The 19,632-nt window shown below is 41.0% G+C and overlaps 1 protein-coding gene across 1 annotated transcript in view; it reads left to right on the top strand.

Annotated features, from left to right (window-relative positions):
* The window catches only part of KIF13B (kinesin family member 13B), a 208,266-nt gene that overhangs the window by 169,621 nt on the left and 19,013 nt on the right, over nt 1-19,632 (top strand). Inside the window, exons 35-37 of the mRNA XM_074947418.1 lie at nt 524-577; nt 10,334-10,451; nt 11,580-11,713. Coding sequence (XP_074803519.1) covers nt 524-577; nt 10,334-10,451; nt 11,580-11,713 — 306 coding nt within the window. The remainder of the gene's footprint in view (nt 1-523; nt 578-10,333; nt 10,452-11,579; nt 11,714-19,632) is intronic.

Here is a 19,632-nt window from a genome sequence, read left to right as displayed (position 1 = left end):
AATTTCCATATCCTGATCACATAGGCTAGCATTCTAAACACCCATACCTATCCAGACCATGTAAAAATAGCCATGTGAAATGTACTTCTGTACACGCTACTTTTTTTTGAAACACTGAAGGTATTTCATCCAATTATCAAGTTAATATTTTGTGCTTACAACTCTTTTTGTCTGAAGATCTCAAGGCACGTTATAAATACCAGTACTAATGAATTAAGCCTCATACATATTTTCTGTAGAAATTATATTTTCTGTTTAACACCTGAAGGAACTGAGACAGAGATTTTGACTTGACCAAGATCACACAGGAAATCTGTGGCAGAGCTAGAGATAGAACCTAAGGGTCCAATCAGTAGAAGTTCTGCCATAAACTTCGGTGGGGACAGCATTTCACCCTAAACTCAGTTTTGTGCTATAACTGCAAGACCATCTTTCCTGCTCTTATGTATTTTCAAGACACATTTATTAGAGGTACTTAACATTTTGCAGAAACTAATGTATGTGTTCACTTCAACCATTTCAGATATCTGGAAGCCGTCAAGATTTAGCTCCCCTGTACAACCTTGGCAGTCAGAAGGTAAACGTTTAAAGCAATTTGTGGCCTTTGAAGAGGAGATCAGGGAGAATCTCTTCTTCCTTTTTGTGGTGTGTGGCCCCAGAATCAACCCCATCACTGACCATAAAAAAATATCATCAGGACATGGTTCAAAAGTAATCTCGATTTAAAGATCAAATAATTACTTTGAGAGACTTCTCAAGGCCTAGATAGACGACAGGGCCTTCCTATGACCTGCACAGTTTGTGTGTGTGCATAAATATGTATTCATATGGAGAATAGGGGGTGAGAAAGGAGTTTTAATGCATAATGCAATGGTATGAAGAAATTGAGTTTTCATATATGGTCTAATGTAGATAGTTAAATTTCTGTTCCATGTAGGAAATGCTAAAACATCTGCAAGTAATTAATTGCTTATAACCACATCCATAGAAATGTCCCACAGTTTCTCATTAAAATACTGTACTTCATTTAAGCATTGAGAGAAAAATTCATTATCTGAATTTTCAGTGATACTGCACATGGCATGCTTCAGAGTCCAAAGGTCCCAGCAGATGTAACTAATGCATTAGGTCCACCTAATGAGTGCGATAAAATTATTATCCCACTATAGTTACTATATTGTTCTTACTTTAAATGCCTTTGCTTTAAAATATTTCTGCTTTGAAAATACAGCCATTGTACCTCATTTACATAAGAACGGCCATCCTGGTCTCTCTAGTGCCAAATGCCCAGTACTTCAGAGGGAATGAACTGAACATGACAATTATCGAGTGATCCATCCCCTGTCATCCACTCCCAGAGCATGGGGTTGCATCTCTGACCATCTTAGCTAATAGCCATTGATGGACCTGTTCTCCATGAATTTATCTACTTCTTTTTTTTAACCTAGTTTTGGCCTTCACAGCATCTCCTGGCAACAAATTCCACAATTTGACTGTGTGTTATGCCTTTTGTTTCTTTTAAACCTGCCACCTATTAATTTCATTGGGTGTCCCCTAGTTCTTGTGTTATGAGAAGTAATAAATAACGCTCTCCATACCATTCATGATTTTATAGACCTCTATCATATCCCTGCCTTAGTCATCTCTTTTCCAAGCTGAAAATTCCCAGTCTTTTTAATCTCTCCTCATACAGAAGCTGTTCCATATCCTTAATCATTTTTGTTGACCTTCTCTGTACCTTTTCCAATTCTAATATATCTCTTTTGAAATGGGGTGACTGTAACTGTTGACATTGCACTCCATATGATTTTATGAAAATATGCTAATAAGTGTGAATATAATGTAACTGGAATATGCTTCATGCAAAAGGTCTCTTGTAAGGTACCATTACAAAGCTTATAATCCACTGAGTGTGGTCATCCAATTTGTATAAATTTATCATTCTTGTATCTGAAACTAGAAATATGAAATATAACTCTGAGGTCCTATTGTAATTATGCAAAGTGTGGGCCATTAATGGTGGTTTGGAATCTTGATGGCTCCTATCAACTAGGACAATTGGTTGTAAATAGATCTGTTTACTTGCAAGCCTTCCTGTGAGTCAGGCCAGGAAAAATGAATGCTTGGGGTCTCCCAGGACATGTGACCATGTCACCTGGTACTGGAATCCATCTTAAACCTGGTGCTTTCCCATCCCTCCTTCTAAATGGAAAACCCAGAGAGACGAAAGATTCCCGCCTTGTGCCAAAGCTAGATAAGGGGGTGGAAGAACAAAGTGGGCAGTCATGAAAAATCCCCTACCTACCACCTGAGCTGAAACAAGGACTGTACTAGGGGAAAAGATTGGGCCCAGACTAGGAAGGAGTGCAGTCTGTAAAAGAAGTGTATTGGAACATATCTGAGGGTGAGATTTTATCTGTAATCAGTTTCTTAATGTATTAGGCTTAGACTTGCGTGTTTTTGTTTTATTTTGCTTGGTAACTTACTTTGTTCTGTCTGTTATTACTTGGAACCACTTAAATCCTACTTTTTATACTTAATAAAAATCACTTTTTGCTTATTAATTAACCTAGGTGGCAGTATTAATACCTGTGGGAGCAAACAGCTGTGCATATCTCTCTATCAGTGTTATAGAGGGCGGACAATTTATGAGTTTACCCTGTATAAGCTTTATACAGAGTAAAACGGATTCATTTGATGTTTGCATCCCATTGGGAACTGGGTGTCTGGGTGCTAGAGACAGGAACACTTCTTAAGCTGTTTTCAGTTAAGTCTACAGCTTTGGGGGCACATGGTTCAGACTCTGGGTCTGTGTTGGAGCAGACTGGCATGTCTGGCTCAACAAGACAGGGTACTGGAGTCCCACGCTGGCAGGGAAAACTGGCTCAGAGGTAGTCTCAGTACATCAGGTGGCAGTCCCTAGGGGGTTTCTGTGACCGAACCCGTCACAAATGTGCAGTACTCATGGTGTGGGCATTCCATGAATTTATATAGTGGCATTAGGATATTTATTGTCTTATTATCTATCCCTTTCCTAATGGTTCCTAACATTCTGTTTGACTACTACTTCACACTGAGCAAACCATGACTCCAAGATCTTTCTTCAGTGGTAACAGCTAATTTAGATCCCCTAATTTTATATGTGTAGTTAGGATTATGTTTTCCAGTGTGCTTTACTTTGCATTTATCAATATTATTTTCATGGGCCATTTTGTTGCCTAGTCACCCAGTTTTGAGAGTTCTCTTTGTACAGTAACTGTTTGCTGCCTGTTTTGGACTTAACTATCTTGAGTAATTGTGTATTGTCTGCAAATTTTGCCACCTCACTGTTTACCCCTTTTTCCAGCTCATTTATGAATATGTTGAACAGCACAAGTCCCAGGACAGATCTTTGGGGGACCCCGCCATTTATCTCTCTCCTTTGTAACCTTTTATTCCTACCCTTTGTTTCCTGTCTTTTAACCACTTACTGATCTGTGAGAGGATTTTCTCTTTTATCCCATGACTGCTTACTTTGCTTAAGAGTTTTTGGTGAGGGACTTTGTCAAAGTCCTTCTGAAAAGTCCAAGTGCGGTATATCCGCTGGCTCACCCTTTCCCACATGTTTGTTGACCCCCTCAAAGAATTCCGATAGATTGGGGAGGCATGATTTCCCTTTACAAAAGCCATCTTGACTCTTCCCCAACAAATCATGTTCATCTATGTTTCATGCTACTGATGCCAATGAGTAACTCCATCGAAAACAACGGTGTTGTACCAACCTGAAACTGTTGTAACTGAGAGGCGACTTAGCCTGTCGGACACATCTTTCTTTCTTACGTTGTCACGAAGCTCCAGCTGTTCAGGTGCAGCTGTTCCATAGTTCTGTAGAAATGTGTAACTTGTGGCATGGTGAAGTGATCCACAGGCCTCCTCTTACTAGTTAAAACTAACTAGATGGACATGAAACAAGCAAATGTGTTACAGTCCTGGATTGGCAGCTGGGCAGTGAATTAGAAGACATCACAGGTCTTTTCTACCTCTGTGATTCTGTAAGGTTTCCATGGAATAGTCTTTCATTGTTAGTGTCCAGGTGGCTCGCTCTCCCCAACCCTCACTCACTTTCACTGGGCTGGGGCAGGGGCTTGGGGTGCAGGAGGGGGTGAGGGCTCTGGGCTGGGGTTTGCAGGCTCTGGGCTGGGCCCAGGGATGAGGGGTTTGAGGTGAAGAAGGGGGATTCAGCTTGTGGGGAGGTGCTCAGGGCTGGGGCAGAGGTTTGGGTGCAAGGATGTATGAGGGCTCTGGGCTGGGGTGGTGGGCTCTGGGCTAGGCCCAGGGATGAGGGCTTTGGGATGCAGTGTGGGGGGGCTCAGGGCTGGGGCGGGAGGTTGGGGTGCAGGAGGGGTCTAAGGGCAGGCGGTTGGGGCTCAGGGTTGGGGCGTGGGCTTCCCTGGGGCAGCTCCTGGTCAGCAGGGGTAAGGGGATGGGCCTAAGGCAGGCTGCCTGCCTGTCCTGACACTGTGTTGTACATGCCCCAGAAGCAGCCAGCAGATCAGATGCTAGAAAAGGTGGGTGGGCAAGAGGCTCTGCGTACTGCTCTGGCCTGCTGCAGGCACCACCCCATCAGCTCCCAGCCAATGGGAGTGCAAAGCCGGTGCTTGTGGCGGGGGCAGCGCATGGAGCCCCATGGCCCTCCCGCCTAGGAGCCGGACCTGCTGGCAACTTCCGGGGTGCAGCGTGGAGCCAGGACAGGTAGGGACTAGCCTGCCTGAGCACCGCCGACCGGACCTTTAACAGCCCAGTTGGCTATGCTGACTGGAGCCTCCAGGATCCCTTTTCGATCGGGTGTTCCAGTCAAATACCAGACACCTGGTCACCCTAGATGGGGCAGAAATGGTAGGAGGTTCTCTTGCAGCCACCAAAACAGTCCCTCTGGAAATATTCTAATCAGGAGCCAGAATGGTCTTACAGCAAGAGTTGGCTCTTCATTTCTTTGCACATAGGTGGGTGGCAGCACTTCAGAGTAAGAGATTGGGAAAATCCTTTGCCAGGAGTGGAGCTGGGGAGTGTGTGTGTAGTGGCGCTTTTTAGAAATCCATTCAAAATTGCTGTGCATACCGACGTCGCAGGCATGCACAGATTTTTACAGTGGGCAGCTTCTGAAGAGTTAACCCACCATCACCCCTTTGACAGAGACCTTTATTTAAAATCATTATGGGGAATCACTTGTGGGCTTTAATATTTTTTTAATGCTGCATTATAGAATTAAACCATCCAGTTGGGACAGGGAGGAGGGAGACACTACTGTCCTAACTCAAAAGACAATAGTTACTCCAGCTTAATACTCTGGTAACTGAGCTGCATTTGGTCCTATCTCTGTCTTTGAGTTATATCTGCTTGCTTTAGAGAGGACAAGCCAATTTTTTACTACAGAGCTGATATGGTTTTTGGGGGGGGAGAGGAATTCTATTATATCATTACAAGTGCCAGATGAGTTACGATTTAGAATCTTTCACTGGTAATATAAGATACAGCAGGATTTTTAGATCCCACGTCACTTGCACTGGCTGTTAACTGTGGGATTTTTTGTCTTGTAAATTGAGCAAATTGGATACAGAGTCAATGAGAGGGGCTAAATATGGAGTCTGATCCATTTACAGTCATTCCTCTGACTATAACCACACAGTGATGACATTCTTTACAAGTAGGCCCTAAAATATGTTGTTAATGATATCCATTCTATCCTGGTCATGTCTGTCTCCCTTTGAAATCTATGGGGAGCTGCAGCCCATGTTGTATCTCAAAGCCATGTGGGAAGGCAGGGCCAATTGAGCTTAAACCCCAGTTGGCACTAGTGATATTTCTCTAAGTTGTATCAAAGTAGATCAGTGCAAATTAGTGCACTCTCCTATTTATTACAGCAGACAGGGATAGGAACGGGGCCAAGGCAATATTTAAGAACAGTGACTGGGCTTGAATAGATGAGACACGAAGGCTTTCATTCCTGTGGTTTAGTGGCAGCATTTTAACAGCCTGCCAACTGGGAAAAAATAGTTGAGGTTAGTGAAACCTAGAGAACACTTTTAGGAAATAACCCATAATATTTGCTGTAAGACTCCTGTGCACCTTGGGGCTGACTCCAAATCAGCTTCTTAAAATTCTTCCTGGAGGATAGAGTGCTAGATTGTCAAGGACCAGCAGAGAAGAAAGAAAGCACTGGGAAAACATTCCAGCAATCAGTGAGACATTTTAGAAACAACCTTGTATCAAAATATGGCAGGGAACATGTGTTCTTCCAGTGGCTATTTTTGATTTGCTAAATTAAGTCCATTGACTTTGGTGTTCAGTCATTTGGCAGTGACCATGTACTGTGTACATGGAACTACAGCTCCTTCAGACAAAGGACTTATAAGCACTTTTCCCTTCCCCTGCCACCCTTCTTGGTGGAACCTAAAGTTTCATGGCCCTGAGTCTAACCAATTGGCATTAGTTATAAATTTAGACGTTTCAGTCAGTAAATGTACAAAACAAGCGAGAGCCATATCTAATAAACATACGTGAAACTTGGGAACTGCATCAAGTTTATATATAACACATTCTTGCATTTTTTCTGTCCATGGTACAAATCTCTAAATAGCTCTTGGTCACTGAACAAGTTTATATTCATATTGCATAGGTCTTTTCCCTTCCATTGACAGTTGACCATTCTTTCCCCCCTCCTTTTACCTCTGTACTCTTTGGGGAATATTATTTGGTCCCTTGGGTTCTGTTATCCACTCTATACTGATCTGTTCTGTTGGCAGTACACCTCTTCACTCTATGACCGTTAGAGTAGCTCCACCTGCCACTGCAATATCTCCTCTTGGATGGCTTGCTGGCATCTCAAAGTCGATGGGTCTTAGTCATCCTGATGAATCTTGCCTGTTGTCCAAAACTGGGAGGATCTTTCCTTTCTCTTTTTCCATGTGCTCAATGCTGAGAACTACTGTTCTTCAAATACTTGTACACATGGATGCCATTCTAGGAGCATGTGCCTCCCCATGATCCTGAGGGCATAAAGGATGGAATGGGCCCAAATGCCTCTCAGTTTCTTCTTATCGCCTGTGGCAGTAAAACAGAACTTGTGTCCACCTGCTACCCTTTAGCACTTCTCTGTTAGTTAGAAGCAGTTTAGTTCTTAACATTTCACTTTATTTAGCCCGTTGGCAAAATAATAGAAATAGTTGTTAGGGGACTTATTCCTTCACCCACTTACTTCCCTGGTCCTTCTCGCATGAACATAGAGCAAAAATACCCGAAGTCCAAAGGTGCAAACAATTCGATGTTTATTGGGGTGAACTTCCAGCAAGCATGATTCAAGTTTCCTTCCTTAGTGTCCCCCTTCCCAGCTCTGACACCACAGAGCCTTACACCTGTGTCCCTGTTCCCATTCCTGCCCTTAGCCAAACATGATTCTAATTTCCCCACTCCCATTCCCTGTTCCCATTTCCCCCTTTAGCAAAACATGATTCCAGTTTCCCCACCCCCATTCCCTGTTCCCATTTCCCCCTTCACACACACCCACCCACTCACTTCCTGATTGACTGCAGACTATATAGTAAAACTTGAGTTCTGCTTAGCTATACCTTAACCAATCATTTTCCTGAAATGTAACTAACCAATCCTAACCTATTGTAACATGATTATGTAACCAATTATATCCCACCACTTTAATTAGTTTACACCCAGCAAAATTAATTATACAGCAGACAGAAACAATCACAGAACCAGACAGAGATTGTACAGACAAACAATAGCAAAGTGGGAACTATAATGACAAAACAATACAGAAGTGAGAATTTCACATCCCAGTATTGATAAGTGAGTTCTTGCCAGACAGGATGCTATCAGACTAAGTTTCCTTTTACATTTTCTAGGCACTTCCCTTTCTCTGGAGGTGATAGGCATTATCAGGACAGGAGTGTATTCCTAGCAGCCCAATAGCACCTTCTTTCAATGTGACTAGTTTGGAATGTGAGGATGTGACCGGTCGCTTCCCAGCTTATGGCTGCCTCTGTTGCTTAGTCAAAGGCCTTAGCCTAAGCTCAGGGCCTCAGACTGTCACAGTAAGAGATGGACCTTTCACTGGCAAACAGTGATTTTGATTCTTTCTTTTATACCTCTAACTAGCCAAGTGATAAGAATACATCTAAATTCTTAAAGTACAGGCCTTTGCAGACAGGCCTGAATATCTATATCCTAACACTAGTGTTTTAGAAAATCTGAGACTCTTCAGTACTGAAGCATCGACCTTATAGCTGTGGCACAGTTTCCAGGCTTTAAGTCCTGCCCTTCCTATGAGGCAGCAATGCCCCTGTATGATGGGCATTCTCAAGGCCTCTTTTGCCTTGGAGAAGACCCCATTCTTGACAAATGCTCCATCTGTAGAACTTTCTCCAAATGGATCCAGAAAGCCCGAGTCACTTGGCTGAAATTATTTCTATTGGAGCGATCAATGAAGGGCACTTTTGACTCAGAGAATCATGAGTTGAAAGATGATTCAGCAATTCATAAACTGCATTTGGCCAGTGCTCTGATAAGCTATCCATAGCTACCAAAAGGCCTCAGACTTTGTCTAGAGGTAGCAAATGATCAGTACAGACCTCCGGGGATCAGTCAGTTGCTCCTGCTGACTGGTAGAAAGGAGCACTATCCTAAGACCCAAACGTAGCATCAATCACTTTTCCTGGTACCATCAAAGCACAGTTCCTTTTTCAAAGCCTGACCTGCAACCCGGATCAGTTCTACTGCCTGATGCATGCTCTTCGGCACTGGCACCGTGGCAACTGAGCTCCGTCACCGACCTTTCTATATTGGTACCGGCTACCTCATTACCATCTGCACTGATGACGTTCTCACTGGTGTGAGAGATGAGACCCTCACTGGCCCTGATCTCTACAGTACCCCTTTCTTCAGAACCGCCTTTTTCAGTACTGTCTGTATTTACAACTTCTAGAGACCTAGCTATTATGCCTGAACTAAAATCTCCTCTTAACTAAATAAATTAGCTCCACCATCTCACATTAAATCATGATCTGCTAGGGCCCAAGCAACCTCATTGACGTACTTGAGGAATATTTCTGTTTCAGAAATTTGCAGGGCTGCCAGTTAGAGGCTCAGTACATATTATTGTTCAGCACTACTTGTTAGTTACAGCTACTGGATCTGGTGTCCAGTTTGGTAAGGCGGTCCTGAAATCTTTATTTAAGTAGACTCCAAGCTCCCACCTCCTTAGGGTGATAAATGCTAGCTAATCACCTAGGGTGGGATTTATGTGGACAAAAACTTGAAAAAAGAATGGTCACTTATGGTAACCATGGATGTTTGAGATGTTGTATTCACGTGGATTCCACAACCTGTCCTCCCTTCCCACTACTGTGGAGTCTTTTAGCTTTGGGGTTCTGTATTGGCAAAGGAACGGAAGCAGTTGGGCCTGCTCCACCTTTTATGCCCGGGGGTTGGGGGGGTACAAAAGTCTGTGGTGTGCAGACATCATATCAACGGATGCTGCAGGCCAAAGTGCACATAGGGTGCATGCAAGCCTAAATGGGATCCAAGTGAACAAAACTTCTCTAAGAACACTTACTGTACAGCAAGTAATTTTTCCTCTTCAACTTCTTCCTTCCTTTAGTGCAGGCCCTCTCTAGATCCCACCACTTAATATCTCCACATTTCATCCCTATCTGCAATGCTAAAACACTAGCCCATTCTCTAATTACTTCTCTCCTTGACTGCTGGGTATCTGCCATAATTCAGTTTCTTTTTCTTCCATCTCTCTTCCTTCCAAGTGTATAGAACACAACAAGCAAAATCATCTTCATTTCTTGCTGATCTTATCTCCTTTCATACTACTTGAACCTATGCACTAGCTTTCCTTCAGCCCGAAGAGCAAGGCTGTCCACATCCATCTGTTCTCATTATATCCTGCTCTCCCTCCCTTTCATGCAAACTTCAGTCTTGAATTCTACTTTAGAAGGCCACAAAGTCTTCCTTGGTTTTTGGGTTAGAAGGTGCCAGTATGATCATCTAGTCAGACCTATGCATAATTATAGAATTTAACTCGGTGATTCTTGCAATTAGTATTCAGTGGTGGTAAGTGGACAAAGGAGTCTGCCAGTGTCAATGGGAGCTGATGATGCCTAGCACCTTGTGGGATTGAGCATTCAATTCAACTGAAAACATTTTGGGGCATGGGTTCTGTCCTTAATTTTGCACATTCTACGTACTGCAAAGCGTTGTATATGCTGGCATGCTGTATAAGTATTAGCAGAATCTCCACAAAACTTTTGAAAATATAAACTTACTTTTCTTCTAGGGTCGATGGGAGAGCCAGCAAGATATATCCAAAATTTCAACACATTCTGGTAGTGGGATGACCCCGTCTCGTACATCTTCGTCAGGCTCTACTCAGCAAAACCATTCTAATGATCCAGGTAACAGCTTTCCCAAAGCTAAATTGGCTATGGTAGAAGTTTAAAGTGAAATATTCTATTTGGAACTTCAGGAGAAAAGGGGGTGGAGGTAGTCCCTCTGGATATACCGTTAGAATTTAAAAAAAGAGAAAAAAAAAGAATGCTTATTGAGTTCTACCGTTGTGCTCTGTACTGTGCAAACATGCATTGAGCATCAGTAAGAACTTGACATTCACTGTCCTGAGTATCTGCTCTACCCGTTGTCTTTCTTTACTTTGATATGAGGAAACCACAGCTCTGCAAACCCTGGCTGGTATGATGAGTGTTTAATGGTGCCCACTGTTTTTGTGAAGACACAGTCCTTGCCTCCAGAAGCTGAAATTCTTAAATAACAGACAAAGAAATTCAGAAACATCATAATACACCATATGTTATGCAAGTAAAATTGCAAAGGCTGCAAAGCTACCAATGTATTAGAAAATAACAAAGAGCAGATCGGGATGGATATTTTGCATATAGAGCTCAATGTATAACGGAAGAGTGCAGTGATAAAGTTGTCTGTTTTATGTACTGGTTATAACTAGTGTTTCTCAAGGGGGATGAGAACAGAGTGACAACAGTAGAGTAAAGGAACAGGTATGAGCTGGGAGAGCTCTATGACCCTGGTTATGTACCAATGCAGTCAAAATTACTTACTTCTAATCCATTTAGTTATTTCTAGGGTGTGATTTAGTAATCAAGTTTACCTTTTTAAAGTTTTGCACTTGTATAGTAATATTTTATCATCTGTGTTGCTTGTTTCTGGATTTTAAAATTCTACTACTGCAACTCTTAAAGCATTTAGTGTTTCCGAATCCATGTATGTATCTTAAGCCTTGGCATCCTATGTGAGAGCGGGAGCTCTTATCCCTGTTTGACAGAAGGGCAAACTGAGCCTCAGAGAGTTTGTCTCTTGCCCAAGATCACACATTAATTCAGTGGAAGAGCTGGGAATAGGAACAGGAGTCCTGACTACTAGTCCTTTGTTGCTCTGACCTCTAGTCAACTCCCTCCCTAGTGCTGATTACAACATTAGAAGGTTCATAGGTTTTCTATTGTGAAAGAACCACAGCTGTTGATTACACTTTTTTAAAAAAACTTTGTTGACAGGACTCGGTAGCCTGGCTGCTTCCTACCTGAATCCAGTAAAATCCTTCGTGCCTCAGATGCCAAAGCTGCTTAAGTCTCTCTTTCCTGCTAGAGATGAGAAAAAGAGCAGGCAGACCTCTCCTCTTGCCCAGCAGGTAAAAAAAAAAAATATACACACACACACAACAATATTGGTGAGCACTGTTATAATAACTTGCTGGCAGAAAGCTGTTTTGTATGTTGCTGCAGGCAAACCAAGCTTTTAGTCATAGTAAAAGCTTATATGATACATTTCCCCTCCACTCTATCCAGAGATAGTGGAGAGCTGTTTTAACTTATTGGTACTCTCAGCCCACTTGGCTTTTTAAAAGTGCCAAGTGTGCTACTAATGTGATTTATGGTAATACCACTTGCAGCAACAATAGTAAAATTTATGAAGTGCACTTAGTGTTGTTTGTATATTGCCAAGTGGAAAATGTAATTCTATTTTTAATTCCTGATTTCATTTCCCATCACCCACCCTTTAGCACCTTTTCCCTCTGACTCGCGCAATGCACTTGGAGCAGTAGTTTTTATTTCTATCCCCGTCTATTCCGCATGCCAGAGAAGCACCTCATCTTTTTCATATGCTGTGTAAGTCTCCACCTGTTCCAGATTCAGCCCTTGTGGTCCAGGTAGCAATGAATGCATAGTTAAATATCAGAAAACACTGTCCTTTATTTTAGATAGAGACATTTATAGCATAATAGAAGTGCTCAGATACCCCAGTGATGGGCACAGCACAGGGACATGAATGTGAGAGAATATTATTTCTGACTATTAAAAATAAATAAAATGGCTAATGCATAAATAGGAATGTACAGAGTTTCTAACATTTGGTTATATTGGAAAGCAACCCAAGGTTTTCCGAGACTATTTGATCAATATAATTAAATGAAATGATAAAATTAATACAAGCTTAATACTTTTAGTTTTCTTAATGTAACAAGTCAGCTCCATTACAAACTCAGGTCACCTACTGTCCATAAGAAACATACATATATTCTTCATTGCTCTGTCAGTAAATGAACTGAGCTTCCTAATCCCCATTGGGAACAGCAATACATAGAAGAAAAAGCAGTAATTGAAGCAGAGCTATAGAGCTAGCTTCCTCCTGTATTGCACCAAAAGATAAATATCAACTGTTGGAGTGTGACTTGTTTTTTAAAACATAAATCATATTGTAACTTCACATGATCTTACTTGCACTTCATTTATAATGGGCCTGATATAAACATGGACTCATGGGTTAAATGCAGGCTGAAGGAATGTAAACAAAGGGTATTAGTGATAAATGACAATGTATTGAGCAGGAGGTGCTACAGGGGTCAGTGTCAATTGTTCAGCTTTAAGCCCTTTTTAATCTGGCAGAGGCGTATGGTAAATTTGCCAACTCCTGCAGATGTTACTGAAGTGGAGGTGGTGCACATTCCACTGAAGACTAAAACACAATAAAAAAGATATGGCCAGGGAAGAAATGATACTGAACTTAGAAAAATACCAGCTGGTGCACCTTGAGGTACAGTGGCAGGACAAAACTCTCTGACCTCCAATGACAAGGAAGATAATGGAAATGGTGTCATGCCAGCGATGGTAGCAAATGGCCAACTAGAAAATATTGCTGCCAAAAAAAAAAAAAGCCAAAGTGAAATTCCGGTGGCACTTGCAAAGGAATTTCATCACTTAAAAGGGAATTGATGGGCTTCTTTCTGGTACAGAGTGCACCTTGAATATTGCGCGCCATGAACAGGGTGCCCTTTAGGTGCTGTATAAATACCCAATTATCAGAAAGCAATCAACAAATTGGAGGGAATTAGAGAAGAGCAACAAAAATGACTAGAAGGCTGGAGGGATTGATTTACGAGGGAAGAGTAAAATATCTAAATTGGTTTGGCTTCACGAAAGGAAAAATAACAGGTAGAAATGTGACACGTCTACAAGCATTTGAATGCAAATAATGAAGAGGGAGACTGATTGCTTAGAAGAGTTCTGGGGGATATAACTAGAAGAAGAGGGATGAAATTAAGCAAAGGGAAACTTTAGAAATTTTTGTTGATACTAATTGAAAAGTGAGATCTATTAGACAATAGAGTCTAATAGATTCTGAAAGGAAGTAGTGGAAGGCCTTATCTCAAAAATACACATCAGTCCACAGACATTAACAGGAAATAGTTTTCAATTACTTGGACAAGTGACAGCATGTACCTTTGTGAAACAATATGCCACGTTATGCCTTGGTGTTTCCAGGGTTGGCTCAGGATGGTTTATACCCTGGACAAACGCAACCTGAACAAGCTGGTGTCAGTCCCTTATCAGGTATGAGACTCTCCCAACTTGTGGAAAGACCTACACAATATTTGTGCAGGTGTTCCATTCATCCAAGTCTTCCCAACCATCACCATAATGACAGATGTGTCTCTGGCAGGTTGGGAAGTGCATTTAGGGATCCATACCATTCAGGGCACAGTTACATATTAACCTCCTGGAGGTGAAGGCAGTAAGGAATGCCTGTATCCACTTCCTGCCATTAGTCAGCAACAGATCCACAAAAATCATGACAATGTAGCCTGCATGTTCTATATCAGCTGGCAGGGGGAATGAGATACTCTTCTCTTTGTGCTGAAGAAATGAGGCTATGGAACTGGTATATAGCCAACCACATCCTAATTTCAGCAGCCTACTTCCTGGGCATACAAAACACGTAGGCCAATGACCTCAGCAGGCTCTTCTTCCAGGACTATGAATCGGAGTTGGACTCCCGGATTCTCAATCACATTTTTGTGAGTTGGGGCATTCCAAAAGTGCATCTCTTTGCCACAATTACGAACAGGAAGCACAAACTATTTTGCTTGAAAGGGGGTTTGGGCCCTCACTCACTGGGAGATGCTTTCCTCATTTGTGGATGAGAGGTCTTCTGTATGCATTTCTTCCAATGGCCCTGAGATTGAAAGTTGTAAACAAGATCAAGCAAGACAAAGCCAAGATCATAGTAATAGTTCGAACGTGACCCAGACAACCCTGGTACTCTTCCTGGTTTGTCCAGCTATGAGTCTTTCATCCATTTCCAACCTTCCCCCCCAAGATAACAGTAGACTCTGTCCCAACCTGGGAATTCTTCGCCTCCAGGCTTGGTTAATGGATTGTTCGCAGGAATAGAGATTTCCTGTTCTGCAGAGGTATAGCAGATATTAAATAGTAGGAAAAGATCTATGCATCATACTTACTTGCAGAAATGGAAAAGATTTCACCACTGGTGTGATCAGTGACATCTATTGTCCGTTCATTCTTCACTTTCTGCAGCCTTTGAGTATCTCCTGGAATTAGTCAGAATTATCTATGAGTTCTGTCAGGGTTCGCTTGGTGGCTCTCCGTCTTTCATTCCCCAATTGAGGGATTCTCAGTGTTTGCTCATTCACCATGACAAAATTCATTATGGGATTGAGGAATCTTTATCCTTACGTTAGAGAACCCACTCCTAAATGGATTTAAATTTCATACTCAAATGTCTTATGAAATCCCCTTTCAAATCTATTCTCTTCTTCACCTATCCATGAAAATGGCTTTCTTGGTGGCCATCACTTCTGCTTGAAGAGTTGGGGAAATGGGGTCTTTATTAGTGGATCCTCTCTTTATAGTGTCCTTGAAAGGTAGTCTCATCACATTCACATCCTAAACTTCTACCTAAGGTATTGTTTGAATTTCATATCAATCAAGTCATCCATCTCCCAGTTTTCTTCCTGAAACCACACCAGAGCAGGGAGGATGCTGCCTTCCATACCCTAGGCATCAGGGGGTGTTGGCCTTTTATTTGAACAGAACCAGATCATTTAAAAAGTCTCCAAGATGTGTCAATAGCTGACAGGTCCAAATGTCCACAGTCTCCATCTAGAAACTTGCCAGATGGATTTCTGGGTGTATTATTTCTTCCCATGAATATGCCTGTTTATCTCTTCTTAGAGTATTAGCCCATTCCATGAGGTGTCTCTCTCTACCTCTCTGACATGGTTCCCATTGTTGAGATCTTCAAGGCTGCAATTTGGTCTTCAGTACATACATTTTCCAAGTACCACACAGTGGTTCATTCTTCCAGATCAAATGCTGTCTTTGGGAATGCAGTCTTCTCTTCAGTATTGGACTCAACTCTGAAGCTCCCTCCTCCTGTTGAGGATACTGCTCTGAAGTCAGTTGAAGTGGGGGCGCTTCTCAAAGGAGGAGAGGTTACTCACCCTGTGCAATAATTGGAGTTCTTCAAGATGAGTGTCCCTCCATTTGGTATTGGAGTTTTCTCTACAGGACTCTTTGAGGGCAGTTTGCCCGTACAGCCCTATATGTCCTTGGTGCAGAACACCAGGGTGTGTAGTGCACATGCGCAGGCCAAACGGCCACTGCGACCAAAAATCTCCGATCAAAGGTGCATGGGGCATAAGCCTATTTGAAGTGGAGCACCCATCTCAAACTCCACCTACTGCACAAGGTGAGTACCTCTCCTTCACCATGACTAAGCAGTTCTCAGAGAGTGGGCAAGTGTATGTTCCCAAATTTAAACATATTTTCTTTTGATGAAGCCATAATTTGAAAAGCTCTAATACTAATCTACAGCAAAAACCAAAGGTTTTGAGTACTTGTTCTGAAAATTATCAAAAATTCTCAACAGTAGATTCTTATTTCCTTCATATACTTTTGCTTAAGTAGGCATCTGCCTTAAAGTAAGATACGTTTTTGTATGTGTTTCCTTAGCAAGATGGTCTCTTCCAGTTCCATTTTTTGTTTGTAATCAATTGCTGTCTGGGTTCCAGAAATGCAAAGACATTACAGTGAAGCTGGTGGCAGCTGTCAAAATTGCTGTCTTTGACCTTCTGATGCAAGTTTAGTAACTAATCTGGAGAATAATGAACCGCAATTAATGAAACCTGCTCTCGTATTCAAGTGTGTTTCTCAGACAGCACATAAAATAATTGAAAGAACTTCCTGCTCTCTAATTAGTTAGATTGAATTAATTTGGCATAATAGGATTCTTCGTGTAACTAGCAGATCAGCTTCCGATGAAGCTGTTTATATACCTAAAAGATTGGCTGCTGATGAAGCTGTTTATATACTTTTAAGTTAGAAAATACACATTCTCTCTGACTAATCTGGTGCCTTTAAATTAATTGCCAGTATTTCGTAAATAAAAAGCAGCTATATTCTTTAACCATTTGTGATTATTTGACTTGTTCTGTACTTTCCATTGTTCGTTCTTAAAACAAGTTAGTGATGCCACATGCGGAATTTGTTTTTTTTTCCATTCTTATTGTTGATGGGGAGAATTAATTATTTTAAATTCCACGTGTGGAGGAGGAAAGGGTGGGGGCTGAATCTTTCTAGTTTCTAGCTATGTATTTGCTTAATTATATTAGGTGCACGTAGTTGAAGCTTTATTTCTTTATTAGCATATTGTTGATTCCATAGTCTGAGCAAGACAGATTTATTCTTCACATTGTGACCATTTTGGTCTCTCTGAACTGCTCATGTAGTGGCATTTTAAGATATCACTATGTGTTGGTATTTACAATGTACATATCAAAGTGCAGTCCATACCTTTTCAGAGTCATTGCAGTGGCAAAAGCGACTCCTTAGGCTGGTGTGAACTTATTCAACGGTTTTAAAATATTTCTGAAGATTCATTTTTTCTCTCTCCAGATACTAATATGAGGGGAGCCATAGAAGTATCTGAGTGCCTAGGTGAATAGATTTTGTTAGCATGTTGCTGAAATGAAATGTATTTTTGTGTCACAGCTCCCTTACAGAAGAATCTCTTGTCTGAGTTTCTGTATTCTAATGTCATAATTCATTGCTGTCTGGTTGCGTTCCAGAAATGCAGCGATATGGCACAGGAGAAGAGGGCAGCTAACAAAATTGTTGTCTTTGACCTTCTGACACAGGTTTAGTAACTAATGTAGAAAATAATGAAACCCACCCAGATAAGCAAACGGCTTTCTTTGGCATACATACAATTATTTTTGTAGTGCCATAGATGTGCATGATGCTTAGCATGATTGAAAGGACTTCTGTCCCCTAATCAAATATAAATAATTTGGGATCATAGAATCCTTTTTTTAAACATATGTCTAAAAGGCTTTTTTAAAGGTTTGAATAATCATTTGTGTGCTTTAATCAGCGTGGCTCAACAGATCCTTCATGGCCAACTGAGCTAATATGCATCTAATTCTTGTTGTTAAGGCTTCAGTTTCTTGCCAAATTCAGCTTCCCATATCATCCTTTTAAATACAGTTGTAATGAGAATGATTATGTAAAGCTAATTTTTAAAGCAAACTAGTGAAACTCAGAAAATCTGAAATTTTTAAAAATCTTGTTACAAATTAACCTTTTAATCTTTCTGCTTGGAATTAGGAATGAAATAAATTAACTGAACAAGAAACAATATATATTTAATTTTGCACTAAATACAATGTGTGTGTAGCTCATGAAAGTAAATCTTAGGTTCTCAAACTGACAAATTTACATTTAATGAAATTATTATTGGATGTTATACCCAAGTAAAGAATTTTTCAGCAGCTTTTTTGAAATGGCTGTGTGACTGTAGTGCTGTCAGACTGACAATCCTTGCAGCTGAAGTCCATCCCCATCTTCAGAGAAGGCGCAGCATAGGCAACAGCAGTGGAAACACCCTGATTAATGCCCTGCTAGTGTGCTTTAACCATGACCTCAAGGGACAACTTCTAAATTGGAGGGTAATTCTAGGATCCCTGGCCCAATCAGTCCTTGCCCTCTCTTCTGATACAGTGAATGGACAAACAAGTGCCTATTATGGTGGAGGTTTTTGTGATATGATCACCTGCCTGCTGGGATCTGGTATTCTCAGTCCAACTCATTTCACATAGGTCTACAAACCTTGCAGAATCAAGCCCCAGATTAATAGTAAGATCTGGAGCACTCCAGCAAAGCATATAAGTATGTGTTTAACAGGTCTACTTGTGTGCTTAACTTTAACTTCAGTGGGACTAATCACATGCTTAAAACTAAGCATTTTAGGATTTAATCCAGTGACCTAGAGTTGAAAAGCTCTGTTTTTCATTACCAGTCCCCCAAGCCATCTTGTCTCCTTTCAAGCAACTTTTTAAAGAAGTGACTTAATATTTCTTTTTATCACTGTAAATCTCTTAATTGTTAGAATTCATGTGATTTTTAAATTTCTGAACTAGAGAACTATTTAACAGGACACGTATAGTAGACTTTTCTAGGTCACAATATAGTGATTGGCTACACAGTTGTGAAGTCTCCAAATGTCCTACGCAATTATTTATATTTTTAACATGAATAACTCTTTTTTATAAAATCTAAAACAAATTGTGTTTAGCAACTCTTACTGGGAAGCTATTACCAAACTGGGTTCTTTGACATTCTCTTTCGGTCAAGGTTTGTCAATTCATTGTAGATCATATGCCAGAAATTATCTCTGTGGGAGGCCTGAATGAATAGACCAAGGACCATATTCTGCCTCTCAGATGTATGTGCAGCCACTGTTTACTTTAGTGGGAACTCTTCTCAAGCATTTGAATACAGAATGTGGCTCTGGATGCAGAGACCTATATTTCATCCAGTGCATGTCTTCTCATAAACACAAGTTGTTATAACAAATTGCATTAATACTTATCATTTCCCCCCAACTAACTTGACTACGGTTCATAACAAATATTTGTTTTAATACCTGTACTACCCGATGAGAGCAAAAAGTATCTTACCAATCCGTTTCCTATCAACAGCAAAGTTGGTTAAGTGCCACTTTTGATGATTGCTTTTTTGCTCCATGCTTTTTTTTAAGGTTGTCTGGCAAAGGTATCTTAAGAGTTTTTGTGTGTGTCATACTTTCAGGAGGAGAATGGTATTTTAGCAGTTGATGAGGAATGATAAAACTGTTGTATGTCTTTTGTTGTTTGATATCAACAGGGCTTTTAAATTTTATGGATTTAGATGGTGTAAAGACTGAAGGTTTTTGATAAAATACAGGAAAGTGTGGGGTTTTCTATTTTTTTGA

The sequence above is a fragment of the Natator depressus genome, chromosome 3 (assembly GCF_965152275.1).
Source record: "Natator depressus isolate rNatDep1 chromosome 3, rNatDep2.hap1, whole genome shotgun sequence".
NCBI classification, from domain to species: Eukaryota; Metazoa; Chordata; order Testudines; family Cheloniidae; genus Natator; species Natator depressus.
Note: the sequence above shows the minus strand (reverse complement) of the source record. Positions and strands in the feature narration are given on the sequence as shown.